At 46.2% G+C, this 20,861-nt stretch overlaps 1 protein-coding gene across 3 annotated transcripts in view; it reads right to left on the bottom strand.

Moving 5' to 3' along the window:
* trim36 (tripartite motif containing 36) overlaps positions 1-18,593 on the bottom strand; it is a 28,494-nt gene extending 9,901 nt beyond the window's left edge. Inside the window, exons 1-7 of one of the 3 annotated variants that reach the window (XM_064297265.1) lie at positions 18,328-18,593; positions 14,092-14,332; positions 8,096-8,439; positions 7,400-7,546; positions 6,735-6,830; positions 3,517-3,770; positions 2,171-2,292 (exon numbers count right to left, since the gene is read on the bottom strand). In XM_064297265.1, coding sequence (XP_064153335.1) covers positions 2,171-2,292; positions 3,517-3,770; positions 6,735-6,830; positions 7,400-7,546; positions 8,096-8,439; positions 14,092-14,332; positions 18,328-18,390 — 1,267 coding nt within the window. In that variant the 5' untranslated portion in view covers positions 18,391-18,593. Of the gene's footprint in view, positions 1-2,170; positions 2,293-3,516; positions 3,771-6,734; positions 6,831-7,399; positions 7,547-8,095; positions 8,440-14,091; positions 14,333-14,706; positions 14,862-14,997; positions 15,313-18,327 lie in introns of those variants that run through there. The other 2 variants (XM_064297267.1, XM_064297268.1) reach the window with 2 other exon arrangements.
* Between the last annotated feature and the right edge of the window lie 2,268 nt (positions 18,594-20,861).

Genomic DNA, 20,861 nt, shown 5'->3' with positions numbered 1-20,861 from the left:
CTTTTCCAACGTGATCAATTCGGAGTAATGCCGGACATTAATCCACGGCGGGGTCGGGGGGGTTCGCCGCCCCCCCCAAAAGCTGGCAGAGGCATTCCGCCCACTTAGCCGTTTAAAGAGGCGCGCTGTGGATAGATTGCGTCCGCGTGGTGGTCTATATTCCGGCGGAGTGAAGTAATGGGATTTAAACGGCTTAGGCTGCGCCAGAGAGCAGAGGAACACGAGGAACACAAGGGCCCTGTGCACTCCAGCACGGAGAGGGCTTCCTATAAGCGGATCTCCGGACAGAAATTACGATGGCTCTCGGATAACTTCACTGGAGGCTCACGGTAGAATGACTACTTAACACGTATGAATTGGATGTTCTTGGACAGGGAAATTACATTTTTGTAATAGAAAATGAAACTCAAGGGAAATCCCACTGTGGGTTTTTTTCCCCCCTACTGGAGAGAGGACAGGCGTGTTTAATACGAAGGACACCGTTTTGTGTCCTTTTATTTTTTATAATCAAATCATAAAACATTTCAGACATACTATCTGCTGCACTGTGAAGGGTAACTTTAATGTTCGGCACAGCGAAAAAATAAAATAAATAAATAACCTTGTCTCCATTGCGTTTTACGTCCATATAAAAACCCAAGGTGTCTTTTAAAGAGATTCTATTTAAAGGATGCTGATGATGCACACAGGCTGTCCATTTTGTTAAGTAAAACCACTGAAGGAATCATTAAATCTTCAGACACTTCAGGCAAGCAAAGCACGGGACTGTCCCAAGACTGCAACTGACGTCTGCTGTAAGAAAGGTTCTATTTTTCCTCCCAGTGACACACAAGCGCACGTGTGCAGAAACTCACCTCCTGATTTTCACATTGTAAAATGTCTTCATCCATGTTCACGTGCTTTGACTAAAATAAAAATGCTCTCCATCAGCACAAGACATGATTTGTTCATTTATTGTTCTCTGAAATTCAGAGAGCGAGTAGAAATGGATAAAGAGGATGGAAAAGGTTGAACTCAGTCACGCAAGCGAGCATAAATTTCCTACTGAGTTCATGAACCGTGACGTGAAGTAGCACTAAACCTAACCAACGTTAGAGGTCTTATGAAGGTCAGCACCTACACTTACATCAGGAGCTCTTCCTCTGTACGGACTCCGCAAAATCTAAACCATAACAGCAATTTAACGTACATTCATAAATTATCATGTACATCTAAACTGGATTTTGAAGATCATTTCCACACTTAGTTAATTAAAACGTTAGGTGTAGCCCCATGTCCAAATGAACCCAAAGCGATGTATTCAGTTTGACAAACACTAGCTAAAGCCCCATGAGGCCGATTACTGGCATGTCCAACCGCACATTCTCCCTGGAGTTTAACATGTTTTTGTCATATAACCACCCTAAAGTGCCTTTTTAAAACCTGGTGCAAAACAGGGCCTCAGACTGAGGCCACCCTGACCTGGTCATTTATTAACAGGGATTTTTAAAAACCATGCAGCTCTCAGGATTGGGCCGCTGACCTCTTCCTAAATAGCTCCCTCTCCTGACCCCCCCAGGGGACGGACTAGCCAGCGCCGCTCCCCCCAGCTCACGGTTAGACGCGATGACGCGGTCGCTCTTTGGCAATACTTACAGCGTGCAGGCTGGCCACACAACAAGCCCATTAAGCTACACTAATCTGTGAAGCACACCTCTGCCCTCGCGTTTGGGAGTCATCTGACAGGGTCAGCGCTGACAGTTACTTCAAAAAATAAAAAATAAAAAATAAAAAATAAATAAATAAAATAAATAAAATAAATAATTTTCTTTCTTTCACAATCTGCCCATTTACTACTTTCAGGGCATTTTCCAGTTTTTGCACAACAGTTGTTTTTTTGCAGGGAGTCAGCTTGGTTTAGTGCCTTCAGGCAATTTTTTCCCCCCTTCCTGAAGAACGTTCTAGAAACAGCAGTTTGCACTTCCTGTTTTGTCAACGCTGTGATGTCAGGCGCGCTGCAAAGCCGTGGATTTTTTTTAAAAAGCGCTCACAGGCCCCACCAAAGCCCCAGGGGTAGGAGGCATGGGGTTAAGGAGCTTTCGCAAGAGAAAAGCCTCACAGGATGAGGACCACAGGCGCGCGGATCCTCAGACGCCAGAGTGACCCGCGAGGGCGTTAGCCGAACCCTCACCTCCCCCGAAAGACAGCTCCTTCAGCACGGCCTCCTCCTTGGACACGTCCAGGACGTAGTCCTCGAAGGAGGGGTCAGCCGCCGGGTGGAAGGTCTTCAGAGACTCCGTAGCTTTCTGGATTCTGGAACACAGGAGGGGCAGCGATTGGTCCAAAACCTTTTTTTTTTTTTTTCCTGCAAGACTTAAATACTTTTGTTAGAACAGGAACTGTACCTTTAAAAAAAAGAAGAAAGGTCTACTGTGAGCAATGCAGTCGATTCCCCCGCACAATTTGCCTCGGACGTGAAAACCACGTCTGCGACTTACTGCAAGCGAAGCACTTTTCAAAAAAATTTGACTGAAGTTGCATTTACATTCCCGGCATTTAGCAGATGCTCTCATTCACAGCCATTTGCACGGTTCACATTCTTTTGCATACAATTATTCATGCAGCCGCGTATTTTACTGACTCAGCTCAGGTCCAGGAGCAGGTACCTGGCCGGAGGGTATAACAGCAGAGCCCCACCTGCAAATCGACGGTTTGATAATGCTGGTAAATCAAACGGTATGACCTCAGTACCCCAACCAAACATATGAACCCCTGGTAGAAACCCTCCCTCCATCCCCCCCACAAAAAATAGAGAAAAAAACAAGGGATCTCAAACTCAAATCCTTGAGGGCTATCTGCGTCTGCTGGTTTTTTGAGGTGTTCCTGCACGGAAGTGCTTAATTTAAAGCATTGATTGGCTAGAGTCTGCACACCTTGTTTCCAAGGCCTAAATTGGCTGCTGATTGAAATGAAAATCACAACAACCCTCCCTCCCTCCCTCCCTCCAGGACCAGGAGTTTGAGACCTTGGATCCAAGCACACTGGCCACTGTACTACTGGAAAAAAAGGAGGGAAAACAACTATGGCTTCAGGTAGCCCAAAGCCTCAGTGGGTTTTTCAAGCCGCTTTGAATCTAATGGAGATCAATTATCAGGATTAGGGCAGAGAACGTTAGGCCTGTTAAAATTAAACTTGCAGGACCAATCCGCCCACACGTGTCACTTTAAAAAAAGCGGAAAGCCTACAAGCACATGGTCAGGCCCTCGCCAAAACAGTCCCCTAAGACAGAGGTTTATATCGTATGTAAGGAGACTGATTCTACGACTCTCAACGGGCAGCCAAACAGCAGCCAATCCCATTTAAGAGACATTAAGAGTTCTCAAGTGACCAGTGGCCAGGAACACCCTTCCGGAAGAAGAGTTCTGTTGGAGGAACATCACAGCCTGGCAAGAGCATGATGGAAAGGGGGTGGTGGGGGGAGGGGGGTAGGGGGTGGTTTCGGGTGGGGTTAAGTACGGACAGAGAGCCAACCCGGACCTGTTGTGCAGCTGCTTGGCGGTCTGGACGAAGCAGGACTGGTCGGTCTCCTTGAGCACCTCCTGCGCGTAGCCCACCAGGCCGCTGTTCTCCAGCATGCCCTGGTACTCGTCCACCTGGCCGCGCAGGCTGCCCAGGCGCCGCGCGCGAGACCCCTCGATGGACCGCAGCATCTCGTCCTTCTTCTCCTGCAGGATGCCGAAGAGCCGGTCGAAGTGCTCGTGGGCCCGGCGCTCCGCCTCCGCGCCGTTCTCCTGCGAGGCGGGGAAGGGAAGGACGCCGGCGCGGCGGCGAGGAGGGCGTGAGACGCGTGTGCCGACACCAACGCGCGCGCCGTAACCACGGCGATCACCGAAGCATTCGTACGGAACATTGGTTACAGGCTGTTTCCCTATGCTAATAACAAGAACAGTATTGCGCATTAAATTTTTAAAAAACAGTCAGCATTCATCGTCTGATGCATCTGGGATACGCACAAAAACAGCGGTCTGCACGTGTCACGAATCCCATATTGGTCTTTTTTCGTAGAAACATTTTTAAGAACAAAAGTAAGGATAATTTAAGAAGTTTTGTGAATGAGGACCAGTGTCCCCAAAGGCACCCTGCAGTTCAGCCACAGTTCAGTTCCGACACAGACAAAAGCCAAAAATGGGCCATGCTAACGTTATGCTACAAGGAGCTCTGCGTTTCTACCCAGGTCAAGTCACAGCAATCATCTTCCACACGTCCCAGGAATTCATGCGCTAGCACGGATCCTCTACGTGACATACTTCTGCTGGCAGTTTATCAATCATATCTGCCAAACGTGTCAAAATATGCCCAAATCTGGCCAAATGTGGCGTCCCGCACAAATCCAGTCATGTCAAAAAATTTACATTTCAACTTTTTTTTACAGTTAAAGATAGAAAAACATTTAGAAAAAGGGCTCAACCAGTCACACCCATGGGGAGGAGTTGGGGTCAAACGGACTCCAGGGCAGAAATGCCATTATTTAACGCTGGGACATGTCTTAAGCAAGGCCTGACCTGCTACTGTACACTATGGCACTTCTCACATTTTTAATTTTAAGATTAATGTACCAATGAGAGCACACTTATGGGACATGCTGTTCATTTAAAGCATCAATCTATATGGTGTTTGTTCCAAATCTAAATGTCATTTTCCATTCCAGCGAGATTTACAACTTAAAGCTGTGGGACAGAGCATGCCATTAAAGGATTTTCAAAGAGTTAGAAAAGCTTTGTTAAACCATTACCTAGCACTGTCTACACTGAGGAATCCCTTCAGCTTGAAGGCATTGTTCCCGCACACAGGGAAGACCGGCAGTTATTTAGTTCTTTCAAAAGAACTGAAGTTATTGATAGTTAGCCAACCCCCCCCCCCCCTCCCCCCCAGCCAGCTCCATTTACATCACAAAGTGGGGGGCTGTGGGAGTACAGTCCTTGTATTTAAGTGAGTGAAAGCCTCTGCCTGTTCACAGTACAGACAAAGATGAGGCCTAACATTATAGCAGCGAATGTATGTCATGTATAATTATCCCCTCATGTTTTTCCATAAATCTCACATGTAATTAAAACACATTTATACGTGTAGTTAAAACACAGTCAAGCCATGTTCTTTGTGATTATTACATTATTTTTACTACTCAATTATTCTTTGTAATTTTTTACGCAAACAACATATACAGACTGAGCACAGAAGAAGGATCAGGGACTGTGTATGAGAGATTACTACGTCTTCCCATTAATACACATTGAACTGTACACTGATGACAAAACTGTAGACTATGGCATACAGCATTTAAGGAGAACCAAAGAAGTCACTGTCAGTCTTTCAGTAGGATTTAACTACAGGAACTACAGAAATTGATGACAGTGACAGTCCGTGTGCAGGTAAATACAATGTACCATTACAAAAAACTAATTTGATCATAGGAGGAGCTTATACATTTAAGTTAAAGTAAAGCATGTCTGAAGGTTTGAAGCTGCCCAGCATTCAAACAGAATTTGAACAGCAGAGAGCGGAATTTCAGGGTCAGAAGCACCTGTAGCCTAAGGTTATATGAGCAGGGACACGTGGCTGTGTTTGGCTAGCTGTTGTTTTGTTGTTGACGCTTTTTTTTTTTTTTTTTTTAAACCTCTGGTCATTAGCATCCTATATTTGGCAATAATGCCAGGAATGTGTTAAGAAAACAGGATCACTTGACCCATCGAGATCCCAGGGGGGCTTTTAGGAGAACTGACCAACACCCACCCACCCAAACGCCACTTTATATTGTTTGGTACTAACAGAGAATATCATTGCCCAGCACTACCGGAAGAGAATGTCACTTCCGGTCTCAGCATGAAGGACTTTCTCATGTCCTGAACACAGGAAATGATGCAGACGTCTAAAGGACCAATCAGTGTAAACGCAGCCAAAAACAAACAGGGCAAGGTTTCCCACTTGAAAGCAAGGAATATGCATGTGTTGTCCTTGCAAGGAAACTGACAGCCTTTTATCATCAGATATAAAACATTTTAGTGCTCTAATTAAAAATACAAAAAGCACTGAAAGTTAGAAATTGTGTTTTTAAATTGTGCAAATTATATTCAAGTAATCACGTCTGTTCGGATGCGATATTACAGGCAATGGTCCAAACGCACTGCAATAGCTGCATAATTAAAATTATTTCAGCTAACAAACTTTCTCCAGAATATATACCAATATAAAATCTAGTGATTTGAATATATTCAGCTGTGCCATGGGGAGCGTCACAATGAAAGGGCAATTCACGAACACTGAAGAAAATAAAGTTTTGAATATTGTGGTCCCAGGCTGTGTATAAATATAAAGGTTACAGAACGCAAAACAAATAAACTAGGCTTCACAAGAGAGAAATATTCAAATGATATGCAGGCCTAGGCTTGGGCCCGCAGTGCTGTTCCGATAACCTGCGTCTAAGCTTTCATACATTTAATTAAATAAACTTCCTCTCCAGCTAGTTTTAGCTCTGAACACAAATATTGGGGTTTAAATTTGTGAGCCAGTTTGAATAGAACAGCATCCATACGTAGGATAAACAGCGTGCTTTTGAATAGATTTACACATCAGAGTTATTGACTGCAATGGAAAAAAACACACACGCACACACGCACGCACGCACACACGCACACACACAGGTCAAGCACAACAGTGAAAGTACCTCCTGCCTCGTTCCCATTGGACGAGATGCTCACCTCGGTTTGACTAATCAACACCTCCAGCTCGGAAATCTGAGTCCTGACTTTGTCCTCTTTGCTGATTAGGTAATGGATACTCTTTGAAAGCTTCTCCTGTTGAAAACGATAACACAGTATTATAAGAGCTAGAGTATCTCTGGTGGAAACTCAATCCCTTCCTGACAGATTCCGGTTATTTATGTACACCCAATACGCCCCCCCCCCCCCCTCTACCACCTCCCCGTGCTCTCAGAGATCACAGACAAGTTTGATAGATATTATAGCAACAAATGAGCCCATTAAAAATGGACGCTACCGTGGCCTGTGTTTTAGGTCATCTCAAATTACGCGCCAAAGGGCAGAATCCACAGCCCTTAATTTCACCGGGCGACAGTTCTGCCCTGAGGCTAACCTCACGAAACGCCCTCAGGCCCGGCCCTACAGCACAAGCCTCTCGGATAACGCTCGACACCCGAGCGCATGCTAACGGACGCTATCCGTCCGTGACCGTTAGCATAAACGAATCTGTTCGCACGCAGCGAAAACACCCGAGGGGTCCAGCCTGGCTCTAACGGGTGCACGGTAAAAAAAAAGGTCAAGCTGGCACTCATAAGAATGTACTTTCCCCTTCGATAAGCGGCGAGCCGATCGCTGGTCCCGATTGGCCGGCGCGTCAGGCGTACCTTGAGGATCTTGTACGCGCTGCTCATGGACGTGACCCTGTGGTTGGCGTGGGAGCCACCCAGCTTGCAGAGGTGGCACACCGGACGCCGGCACACCTCGCAGTACATGTTCACCTTCTCCATCTCGTGCTCGGGACACATCAGCACCTGAGGAACAGAGCACACGTCAGCCATTTTGGGACTGTCAGCCATTACAGCCACCGTCAGGGGGCTAGCGATCTGGCTAAGCTAGCACAGCGCTATGCAGTGAATAACAAGTGATTTACTCGCTGTACTGTATAATTCTAGAGAGATGACAGGGACCGTTAAACCAAATTTTCCCCATCAATCCCAGTGCACTGAACATTGATATCTCATTAACACAACCTCTCAGAACTGAGACAGAATTAAACAAACACTTTCACAAACACTGACGGTTCCCACACCAGTTCACAACAGAGCCCCCGTTTAAAGTGCTGCTCATCAACAAAGCAGAATCACCCCCATGGGTGTCATGCTGGCCATTTTTAGCACAAAAGCACAAATCTGACACTGTAACCGAGTCCCTAGTGTTACTCCTGTGTGACTAGCCTTGATGCTACGCTAACATGTCCCATGTGACACCCAATCAAACAGGGCGGGACCGGGCGGGAATGGGGGGGGAGTCGGGGCAGCGGGTGAGGGTGCAGGAGGTAAAGGGGGGGGGGGGGTGTGCACCTTGGGCCTGAAGTTGGTGGTGGGCCCCACGTACTCGTGCTGCGCCTTGGGGGTGCCCCAGGGGTGGTAGAGCTTGAAGCACTCGTTGCAGTAGCTGGCCTTGCAGTCCATGCAGCTCTTGGTGGCCTCCTGCGGCGGCGGCTTGCACACGTTGCACAGGATGGCCACCGCGGCGCGCGCGGCCTGCCGGTACCGCTCCACGATGGACTCCAGCGTGAAGTTGCGGAACAGCATGCTGATGCCCCGCTCGCCCAGGTCGATGTCGTGCTGGCAGCCCGGGCACGGAAAGGTGGTGATGCGGGGGGTCACCGAGCCCCGCCTCCACCCCGGCGAGGAGATCGAACCTGGGTTTTCGGGGCACAACGGCGACGGGACGGGACACGGGACAGGGGCGGGACACAGGACAGGAGGGGACACAGTGAATACGTTGAAACTTAAAAGGCAAAGGGGCGGAGACCGCCATTTACAAGTGCTGTACCAGTAACCTACAAAGACAAAAACCGCAAGTCATTCCCAGGCTGCTATAGTTACGGGGTCATTCGCACAAAAGGATCACACACAGGAGAGAGAGAAAGAGAGAGAGCATGTCAAGTGTTCACAATGATCTGGACACCACAATGATAACAATGCTTCACAGTGTTTTGAGAGATTTGTTTGTTTTTTTTTCCCAGAAAAAAAGATGAATGTATGCATTGACATCTAAAACGTTGTGATCTCCTTGGTATTCTTGAAACAATAATTTTAAGCATTGTATAAGAAAATAATCGCTGACAAATCGCAGAGACTATTCTCAAGTTTAGTTTCTTGCACTTGCGTGGTAATTTCAGTGTCTCTCTCAAAACCGCGGCTGTTCACAAACACCCATTTCCATAGCTACCATTTTGGCCGTGCGACAAGAGTGGCTTATGGAAATTTCTGGAAAGAACCTTAGAGGCTTATCGTTCTTAGACATGATCCTGTTCACCTATATAAGCCATTACCACGTCCACAATGGGCAGCTCTTGCAGAGTAAGTGACACAGATTACTCTAGGGCCCCTGAGAACAGATTGTGGCCCCCTAAGTCCCTGTGGGAAAGGACTTCCTGTTTCCCGCTCACTGAAAAGTTGCAACCAGAAGCTTTGAGATTGACACTGGAAAAAAACCACGCAAGCAATGGGACTTTGCGAGATCTCATCTGACTTGGCGTCTGTGCACACGTACGCGTGCCTCGGGGGTAAACGTCTGTGAGCCGTGCTCTCTCACGAGCCGGCTTGGAACCAAAGCGAGGAGAAAAGAGCGGTTCATTAAAACGTTAGCTGCGGCGAGCACAGAGGTCAGGTGACAAGCTTGCTGGCTACAGGCGTGACCCACATTTCCTCCCCCCCGCTCCCCCCCCACCCCCCCATTAAGAGCCGGGCGGCATGCTCGCGGCTAGCTGGCATAGCAGACCGGCGGGTGAGGGATGTGTAACCCAGGGTTCGGTTTAACGTGCCACACCAACGGCGGAGGCTAGCGACAGCCCGTCCCGGGCTCCACAGCGCCCCCTGTGGCAGAGCGCGCCTCAGACAAAAACTGCGGAAGTGCCGCGTAACCACGGCGCTGGAGAGACACGTTCAATCGAGTGCCCGAGTCAGAAGAGATCTCTAAAGTCAGGCAAAAAAAAAAAACCCACAAAAAAACAAGTTAGGCTTCCAGCAAATCGTTCACCTGCAGATGTAATGCCTCATTAAATTTGAAACGAGTCGTCCAGTTCAATGCATTAAACACTCGTTTACACAGATACTGGGGAAAACCAAAACTTGTTCCTATTTTACAGCCACACCTACGGAAGCGGAGAGAGAGAGGAGCAAAGAGAAAAATCATTACAGGTAATTAAATTAGCTGGGGGGTGAAAATAAGGAGGAGGAAAACAAATGCATTCGTGACACTGCACTGCATGACAGGAGGAGCAGGTCGACACACAAAAACAGGCAGGCAAAAAATACACACAAAGCGAGCGATGCATTAGCACAGTACAACGTACAGACCACAGTGGGTGCACAATAAAACAAGCATTTGATTACATGCCGACTGTGTGACAGAGTGGAGTTAGTGTGGGAGGCGGAGTCACGACAGGGGGCGGAGTCATGATGGGGAGGCGGAGTCATGGGCAGGATTTTTTCTGTAACAAGCAGCTGGGGGGACCAGTCTTTGGAGGGGGACGAGGGGGCGAGGGGTGTGTGTAATGGATGAGGGGGTGGGCAGTGGTTTGGCCCTGGAAGATGGAGTGGAGGGGGGAATGGAGGGTGCAATTTAAAAAAAAAAAAAGAATAAATCAACAGTGTACTTAGACTGCGGGTGCTCGGCTCGGGGGGGGGAAGGGGAGGCTGTGCCTGGAGGTCCGCCATGGCGGGATCGTGGGTGGGGGGGGGGGCGTGGCAGTGCGGGAGGTGGGGGGAGAGAGAGTCAGATCATAAACACGGCCAATGTGGCGGGGGGTCGGGGGGAGGGGGGGGGGCAGGGTGCGGAAGTACACCCTCCCTACGGAACCACATCACCAACAACACAGCCCTGAGTCACAGAGCGTGACGGTACTACCAATGGGGATCTCGGTGGCAAGGAAAGCAATACCCCTTTCTCAATTAGAACTTAATTAGAAATTTCATTTTAATGGTGGAACTGGCAACCAAGAACAAGGAAACTCATTTTCGACGTACTGTACGTGGCATTCCGTTTGTGCCTCGGGTCGGCTGGAATTTCACTACAGCACAAACAGTCTTTTCCTTATTAAACAATAACAACACAAGTCGGTGTTTTGGTTGTTCATTTTTAAAGACTGAATATTTACTAAAAGAAGACAATATATTTATTGAAACTCTGCCAAAACACAGGAAACCCCATTGCAACCAGGGGGCTAACAAATTAGCAGGGAGAAGTGAGGCGAGTGAGTATAATGTGGTATCTTATACATCTATCGGGGTGGGGGGATAAACCTAAATTGACTCCAAATTTATTTAAATGTCCACTGAGCAAAATAAATACACATTTTCTTTTCTAATATCTCTAAATAAATGGCCTATGTCTGTACCACCATTGTGATCACCCTGCATAAGAGCTTCTGCTAAATGAATGTAATGTGTTTTTCATATCTTGCTTCGCTGCGATGGTGAAAGTGCTCACTATCGATCGCAAGCCTGGAGAATCACCAGCACACACTTGCCCCAGAAAGCCTCCATCTGTGCTTCCTCAGACCCAACACTCCCAGGAGTTCACCTCCTCCACCCATGCTCCAATCCCTCTCTCACAGACATTCACAGACGCTCACAAACACCCTCAAACCCAACATTCCCAGGAGTTCACCTCCTCCACCCATGCTCCAATCCCTCTCTCACAGACGTTCACAGACACCCTCAAACCCAACACTCCCAGGAGCTGACCTCCTCCACCAGTGCTCCAATCCATCTCTCACAAACAGAGACACTCACAGACTCACAGACCCAACCCTAACACTCCCAGGAGTTCACCTTCTCCACCCATGCTTCAATCTCTCACAAGGACACATGGGACTCACACACAGACTCAGTCACACAGTCACTCGCAGACAGACGCTCACACCACCTCCAGACACTGGCCCTCTCCACCAATGCCCCACTTTTCACACAGCACAGACATCACCCCGAGTCTTCCCCCACAGTCACCCCACCACAGTGCGCTGCCTTGTCCTCTGTGACTTCACCAATTAATCTGAGGCACTCAAATAAACGCGCAGCTGTCTTGGGAGAGACGCGTGTGCACACGCTCGCACGAGTGACATCACCCACAGGGACACTGCTGTACTGCCAGTCTGTAAATTAGCAGATGCCTGTGTGTAGCACACTCGCGCTAACTGCAGCTTTTCCCCTCAGCAAGAGGAACATCAGGACAGCAAATAAAACCAGCCTAGTCCCAAATATTGGCTCACAAACCGGTCCTCCACCATGGAAATGTGTCAATTTGCTCAGCAGACATTTAAATCAGTCTAAACAGCTGAAAGGTCCAGTCGCTACTAGTTAGGAGGGAGATTACTGACAGTTGTGTGGTGGTATATAGATATACACACTTAAGTAGTGTAGGTGTTCACAGGGGGGGTGGGGGGTGGGGGGGGGGGGTTGGTGGGTCTAAAAACACTATACTCACTACAACTAAATAAATAATGGAACCCATGTCTACCTCTCCTTCCAAATGACCTTCTCAGAGAGGCTGCAAGCAATGGACAGAGAAGTGAAGTAAGACCAACAGTTCACACACGCCCGAACAGAAGTGGAGTCAGACCTCGTTCACAATGACCCTTGATGTCGAGTGACACCAATACCCACTTCTTGAAGGAAATTAAATCTGCCCTTGAACACAGGACACCAAGCAGTGTGAGCTGCTCATTTCCTGAACACAACACCCCGTGTGGCACACGGGTCGTCTTTCTCCCACCGTTGGTTCTTCCTGAAAAAACCGATCAGGATCCAGGGGCCATTTTAAAGTTATTTGACGTGCATTTCTCCAGGCATTATACACATACAATTACACATACATGGACCTGCCGGCCCAGAAAATCAATACGTTTTCCCACTGTTCCAAGTTCGACCAACAAAAATCAATCCGGACCGCTATATCGGTCATAGCAGAGCTTAACATACTATTGATTCATTTCGGTCTGTTTTACAGGGGCCAGTTGTCTAAACGCAAATGAACAGGACTGGTGGTGTTTTAATGGGTTCTCTGGTGATTTATAGCCCCAGGTACGCTACACACTTGGATTACTTTCTAAACAGTAGACAGTTTAATCTCCACGACAACCTTGTCGGAATACCAGTAAGAAGTTTCAGCACAAAAAGGCTTAATCTACACAAACCTGTGAGACAGTGATAACCTTTAATTAAGGACTAAAGAGCAACCACAATTATTCATTTAAAAAAAGATCAATTCCTACAGATTCAAAGGAAAAGGGAGGTTAACCTGTAAATAGCAGTTCCGTAAACACGAGAAGGTAAATCAATTTACTCAACTTCCTACTGAAAACAGTCTCTTTATCAGGAAGTACCTGTGCTAACATACTACCTTCATTGTGACGTCTCTTACGCAAACGCACTACCTTCCAGGTTCAAATGGAATAAGTTTTCCACGGCCCTCAGTTTTCCAAATATATTTCAGACTTGTTTTTATAGCTTCTAAGAGCTGACCAGTATTTATTTATTCTTTTTATAAAGCAAGAAAAACAAAATAAGCCACCGATGATTATTTTCCTACTCGGACGGAGAACAGGCTCCTGTCTGATCAGCAATGCAAACAGGCATAATGGGCACATTCAGGCCGCGTAAACGTGGACCGATTTCCCTGCGCACTACGCAGCTGTGGTTTGGAGTGGTCGAGGCAAACCCTCAGCTCGCAGAAAGATCGCCTTGTCTCGGGCCCATGCGGTTTTCGGCATGGATTCAGCCATTCAAATATCGGCATTCACAGCGTTGTTTGCTTGTCTTGCTGTGGCCTAGCTTTGAAAAAATCCCAGGATACAAGCTTTACTCAGCTTTTTATATCAATTATGTAACATTATGCAATCTATGTGGTATAAACCATACGTCCACTACTAAAGTATTACTTGCACTTACTGAACTTTAGAATCCCATAAACAACGCACGTGACTGAAAGGTTTAGAGATGAAACCCCTGAGGGAAAATGTAGGACAGCCAATTATGACGGACTTGTAAGAGCCTGCTGCAGCCTCGTTTAGTTTGCTGTTGAAAGTTTAGGTGCGCGCTTCATTCCAGAAAATAAATGGTTCTGTAAATGACAGCGCTGTTTGACTGTGCCCAGTAATAACCGTGAGCGAACATTAATAACGCATCATGTAATTTTAAAAACACTCAAAACTTCAGAGAACCTTTTCAATTATTTAGATGGCTCCAATCAAAGCAAAAGAATAATGTTCTTACATTCATGTTAAAAGCCGATAAATGTCGACAATAAAAGATAAATGTGGCAATTTTAAAGAAAACCTCAACCGCACCTGATCTCACGAGCCGGTCAAGTCTCTCCATACTGGGAGAGGGAACTCTGGAGCGAGGACTCCCGGGAAGGGAGGACTCTGATCCCGCATCAGTGCTGAGGGAATCTTCATGGTTCAGAAGGAGCAGTTCTTTGACACACTTGTGACAAACGCTGTGCTGGCAGGGCAGAATGAGCGGGTGCGTGAACAGCTCCTTGCAGATTGGGCAGATGAGCTCCCGCTCAATGTTCTTAATTGGAACCTGCAAATTAAAGTTCGCAATGAGTTAAGTGGAGATCAATCTTTCGCTGTAAACAAACCAAAATGAAACAGAGAAGCGACTGTGCATCTCACAGAAGCTTGAGCACAGCTCGCGTTCAATGATTATTAGACTATCGGCTTGAGTTAGCTTCCACTAATCAATGAACAGAAAACCCAATCTTAAAATGAAATATGAGACAAACAAGCCGCAGACACGTCATGGGTCAAATTCCTTAAAATATTATTAGTTTCTGACTCAAACTACAGATATGTTGAAACGAATGCCCTGGAGGAGCAACGTTTCAACAAATTGCCACTGCATTACAAGTTTGTTGAAAAGGGAAGTAGCTAACGTTTTAACTGCAAATACACCACCTGCTAGGCTTTCCACAAAAATACAGGTTAAGAATTGAATGTTTGTAAAATCACGAATGTTTCACTGAAATACGCTTAGTTTACAACTTTGCAAGTCATCACAGGTTGTCTCCGCAACAACCCTTGTAGCTGCGCTAACTGACACGTCTCACAGTCACACAATGACACAGCTAGCGCGCTAGCATGCCATTTTGGAATAATAATAGCCTATCCACTTCCCGGTTAGGAGTTGGCAAACATATTCCAACCACCATAAAACCTACTATCGCTTCTATATTTTGGTTCACTTACCAAAATGGAGCTACGTCGTGAAACCGCCGACATTCTGAACGAGAGAATTTAGGGTTACAACTTTCAATGCCTTGAGCTGAAGATGCCGAACGCAATCATCAGCCGGCGCAGTCCACAATGAATTAAATAACGCGACCTGACGCTGCGGATGAAATCTCGACGTGATTCAGCAGCTGCCGAATGACCACAGCTTTCTGCAAACTCAACGCCGGGGAGGCTCCTGCAGTAGACTACGTGGGGCTGGGTGGAGACAGCGGAATCTCCATAGAAACGATTCTGCAGTAGTTGGGTGTTCAAAAAGGGAGGGAGAGGGGGAGGGGGTGTCACAGGTTCGGGGTTCTTCAGACGAAAACAAACCCTTGATTTACTGTGATCATAAAGTCGCAACAGGGTTGTATATTTACGTCAAAAGCAGCAAACGCGCAGTTTTAAACCCGTATATTTTACAATCTGAAGTTTCAAATTGCATAATAAAGGGTTATTTGTTGTGTTCATTGTTGTAAGGTTTATAAACCTTGGTGGTAGTAGAAGTAGAAGTTGTTGTTGCAGTATTAGCAATAACAGCTGCGTTGTTGTTGTTGTTGCTGTTGTTAAGAAAGCATGCAATTGTTGATACTTTTAGTGATAAGCAGCCTAAATATCTATTCACTTGCATACATCAATTAAAAATGTCAATTTAGTAACCAGATTTGTTTTTAGTTTCTCAAAGTTTTCCTGAAAAGAGAGGAAGCAATAAAATGCACCCTCACAGCCAATCCAACACCCCAATGTCCCATCTCTCTCTCAAAAAAAAATCTTCGTCAGAACAGCATAAGTGCAATTTGAAAGGGGCAAATCTTCCGAAAGGCAGTAGAAGGTGGCGAGGGACTCTGTCGTCGTGGCTGGGCACCTCACAACGACGATAAACACTGAAGGGCCAGCGCTGAAACTGAAGGGGATGAGAAGGAGGCGGGAGCACAGCGGTCAAGAGGCTGTTATCACAGGACCGGGGCTGTGAGAGGAACGCAAAGCCACGTTAACACCGCAAGAGCGCTCCTGACCTCCCCGGGGCATTAACTGTGGTAAGTGTTGGCTTGTCTAAATTAGCCGGTCGGGGGGCAGGGGGGGAAGGGATAGCACCAGGTGGGCTACAAGATTGCAGGGGATGTGGAGCCAGATTTTTGTCACCAGAGACCAGAGAAAGTAGGATATGCCATATCACCATATCACGTACCATGCAGCATATCAATTCCAGGGGACACTTTTTGGATACCAAATACAATAAATATTGAATATGTCCATAGACTACCAGTCAATCGGCTAAGCATAGGTTATCCTCTCTCTCTCCCTCTGTTTGTGTGTGAGTGTGTGGGGGGAGAGAGAGAGAGAGAGACAGAGAGAGAGAGATCATTGGTCCTTCCCACTTTCTCCCCCTCCCCCCCCTCCACACACACACAGAGGGAGGGAGAAAGAGGGAGGGACCAATGATTAGCCTGCATACCAATGATGTACAGTATAAAGCTATGTATCATTAGAAAACTTCTGATCACTGAAAAAAGTTGACCCAGTGTAAATGAATAATGACACAGAGCTCGGCACGCAGACATGGTATCCCTCCCTCACTCTTAATAGGCACTGTGCTTAACAGTGACCTGTTGACGCACACCCCAGTTCTCTAGACTGTAGTGCCCCATATATGCAAGGTTTTTCAGTGTGCAATTCCAAACGTTACATTGTACATAACCCTTAGAGTGCACCTGACGACAAATGCATTTCATTATATTTGCAAAATGTATTTCCAGTAAATAGTAAGGTGTAATTGAGTAATTGTGCTTGAAAATAATTTGGATACAAGTGCAAAAGCTCCAGTATTTGTAGACGTTCTGTGATTTCATGGCGTAAGTGCACACTATTGTGACCTATGCAGTAAAAGTATATCTAGAATTTGATTTGAATTATTCCAATAATATATTCGCAAGACAGCCCGAGAACGTGAGCAAGTCTATAGCAAGATTCAATCCAACAACAAATATATTTTGCCTTAATTTTCAGTGATAAATGTCTGCTTGATAGTGCACTTAAGTGGAACAAAGCAATTAAATGAATGAAACATTCATTCTGCAATTGGATACAGTTCATTATCATGCCATACCAAAAGCAACCACTAGATGAGGGTAAATTGTGATTTCAATGAGCATGAGCTAAGCTTACAAAAGCTCAAATAAAGAAATGGCGTTTCAATTTTCAGTGACATTTTATAATACTTAAATTTCTTCGTGGAGTTCAGGGTACAAAAAATGTCTTAACTGCGTTTACCGGTGTATGTACCGCGGATGAGATTCATTTGTAATCAGATCACTCAATTAAATCTTCATTGGAAAAGTGAACTGTGGAACTTGCCAGACAGGTGTCATATGTTTTCAAGAAACACTGACCCACTATGCGGACGACGTCAGGATACGTCACACTATAGGAAAAAAAATGCTTTAACTGGAGTGTTTGAATTAACGTGAGTACTTCCTAACGGGAATATCCGTTAACTGAAGCGTATGTCTCCCTGCCTGCAATGAAATTCGTACAACTGGAAAACTGATAAAATACATAATCATAAACACAAGAAGGTCTTAGGATCGCCATTGTGATAGCGCGGCGCAAGCCGCAAAGGGACTGTTTCCTTTTGAAGGAGCAATTTGCTTAGAGGCGAACATGTTTCCGGCTAACTTATTCCCATGAGCCGCTGATTGTACATCACTTTCACCCGTGGGCCCAACACCTGCACCAACATAGCCTATCAGTTACAGCCTCGTTTGACACACTGTTTCAGCATCCACAGAATAAACTGTTCTTTACAACCATTACAGAAATAGCAACAGTGTTGTTTTTACGCAATGTAGCCTATGTTGTTAATAAGAAACGTATATAGACAAACCCCGACAAATTATTCAATGACAATAGCAGCATTTCTGTTATTTGAAGTAAACGGACACGTTCTCAGATTAATGTAGCCTACAGACAACACCCATTGCTGAATTACAAAGCATCAAATCCGGGTTTTGTTTTTTAAAGATCGAGTGTTGAGAAAACGCTGCACTGTCCCCCCAAAAACGTCGCGTACGCATTTTAAATATCAAATAGCCAACACTGCACCGTAAATGCCCTAACCATTCATAACACCTGAAATGAAACATTCTACTTATGAATAAGAGCCAGGTTTTAGATGTTGCAACCAGTCGCCTTAGTAACTGTACATGTTGCCTGCCAACGGCACGGTTACTAGAGCATCTCTGTTTAGATACAGCTGAGAATAGCCCGTCAAAACTATGAATGAAATCACAACTGATGCACACTTACCTCGCCCTTTGTAATCCGCTCAACTATAGACCCAAACTCTGTCATGTCCTCCGAATCAGACATCTTTAAAAATGAAGCGTAAATGTATAAGGCGCTGACAAATCAAATAAGCAGTAGCTCATAAATCAGATGCTCTCCGCCACTCCTTCATTCGCCTTGCAAGGGTATCTCGATCAATGGCACGCGTGCATAGGGGATGTCACATAAACCCAAGTGCCCGCACCATTATATTCTGGGTGGACCACAGACCATGCCCAACGGAAAACTGTACCTGCTGCGCGAGGAGAAAATTTGATTAAATGATTCATCATTGAGAGTCAAACCCCGCCCTCACTGCCATACATGGGCGTGAACTTCGCCGTTCGCCCAGTACTGGATTTTTATCTCGAACGAAAACGTTACAATAGTACAGAAAGAATCATCCCCGAGAAATTACACCCAATTTATTCATTTTCACTAAAAGGGTAGGTATCGTTTAAATGCATGACACAGCACAATGAATATATGTATTTTTTGCATTTTGTGGGATAAAGGCGATTTATGTCTTATTTTATATATAGTCTATCAGCATTAGAGGTGTTTTGAGGCAAATAATCGACACAGAACACTGAATTGTAGCCTATAGGCCTGCATTTAATTTTCTGAAATGCATATACTAGGCTACGGACTCGGTAACGCACAGCAAACCAGCTTGTTGCTATCTTAAAGTGCAATACGTAGATTAATTCACATGGTGTAAAATTACTTTGAATGAGAATTTAAAGGACATTGACCGTCTTTTTTATTTAAGGCTAAATAAATGCGTCTCATAATCGTACATTTCATACTGCAACATACCGCTAGCCCATTTTTGTAAATGGAATTAAGTCAAATGAGCATTTATTTATCTTACATTACAAAGCAAAATCAAATTCCATGAAAGAAACCACGCCCGCCTCCCACCCTTTCCCCCTGTTGCTTTCAGCAACAAATCAGAATTCCTGTAGCCTGGTGAAGGGATTTTAGCGGGAGAGATTATGTCGCGCACACACGAGCCAGCTCTGACACTTGTTCCAGTCATGGCGTCACCAGATGGCATCTCCACGCGGATTTAATTTCGTCGCTTCCATTTTATCGTGGAGGAGACAAGAAAAAACAACAACACGTAGCCTAACTGAAGGCCTGCGTCGCAAACAACGCTCCCTCCGATATTTATGGGCCGCATGCCATGCACGATGACCTTACAGCACCTTATTTACACGTTTGTACAAGAAAAATAGCGAATATTATAGTGGGCAAATGGTGCTGCACAATCTGTGTGATTGTTCTTGTGTTCTGGAGTGATGTCACTGCGAGAATGGAAAGACGAATCGTTATAATGGAATGATTATAACGGCCTGCATTCATGTAGCACCTTTCCTCTAAACATTTTTTTACAGCGAAGGAGGGATAATAGACCTCGACCACCCGGCACAAGTAGCACTCACCTGGGCGAGGCACGCTGGCATTCCGCTTCAGAACACACATGCAGGCCACACCCTTCAGCTGAGGTGGGGGGGCGTCCCTGAGCCAGTTAGACCGGGGGGTGATATTGTGGTCACGGGTGACAGTCAGAGTCACCTTTGGTATTTTGACAGGGCACCAGGGAACGTCCTGCTCTTCACATTAAGCGCCATGGGAACATTAATGACCCTGCTGAGTCAGGATCTCAGTAGGCTAAAACATGTTATCCAGGCAGAAGATGGCCTCTCATCCCTCGCCCACTGCACCGGGCCATTGCATTTCAACCAGTTTGGAGGGACAAGTGCCCCCTACTGGCCAAAACACCACTTCCAGCAGCAATTTAATTTCCCCCAGGTCTCCCAAGTAATGACCAAGCCCAGCACCTGCCCAGCTTCAGCCAGATGGCAAAAGTAGGGCGCGCGGTGGCAGGGCTGATGGCATGATTACCCAGCAGGCCTCAGAGGTACCAGCTGCCCAGATAGTTCCGTACAGGATAACTGGCAGAGTGAGACTAAGGGGCTGTTACAGAGTAGGGATCTGCCTGCACTGTGAGGCATTAGTGAGATCATTCAGGCCGGAAAGGCTGCTGTTTTTTTTTCGGGCTTGCTGTTCTGGGGCCGACTGTAGGACTCGTTTGGGTGCTCTCGCCTGCCATTTCCTGGTCCGAGCTTCAGTCCCGGGGCACGACAGTGTAACCCAGATGCACTCCGGTTTTAAACATTCAAAGTTTTACAAGTAATTAGCGTACAAAAACAAACTGTGCCAGAGTGGCACTTAAACATTCAGGCCAACACAATCACATTAAACGTGTAATCTTAGCGTACTCCTGAAAAACCTTAAAGTTAAATTGAACATGGACATATTGCAAACCCAATTTAAACATTGTGGAATATACCTTTTGTTGTGTGCCTGACAAAATAGGTTTCGAATCCTGTAGCCACTTCCAACGGATCGCCACACCTCAGAGCAGCGGCACACAAACCTATTCAGCCTGTGGATCGGCAAAGTCTCGGGGACCGCCACACATCGCCAGGACAACACAACAACATTGT

The sequence above is a fragment of the Anguilla rostrata genome, chromosome 10, assembly GCF_018555375.3.
Source record: "Anguilla rostrata isolate EN2019 chromosome 10, ASM1855537v3, whole genome shotgun sequence".
Classification (NCBI taxonomy): domain Eukaryota; kingdom Metazoa; phylum Chordata; class Actinopteri; order Anguilliformes; family Anguillidae; genus Anguilla; species Anguilla rostrata.
The sequence above is the reverse complement of the archived record's forward strand: the minus strand, read 5'-3'. Positions and strand labels throughout refer to the sequence as shown.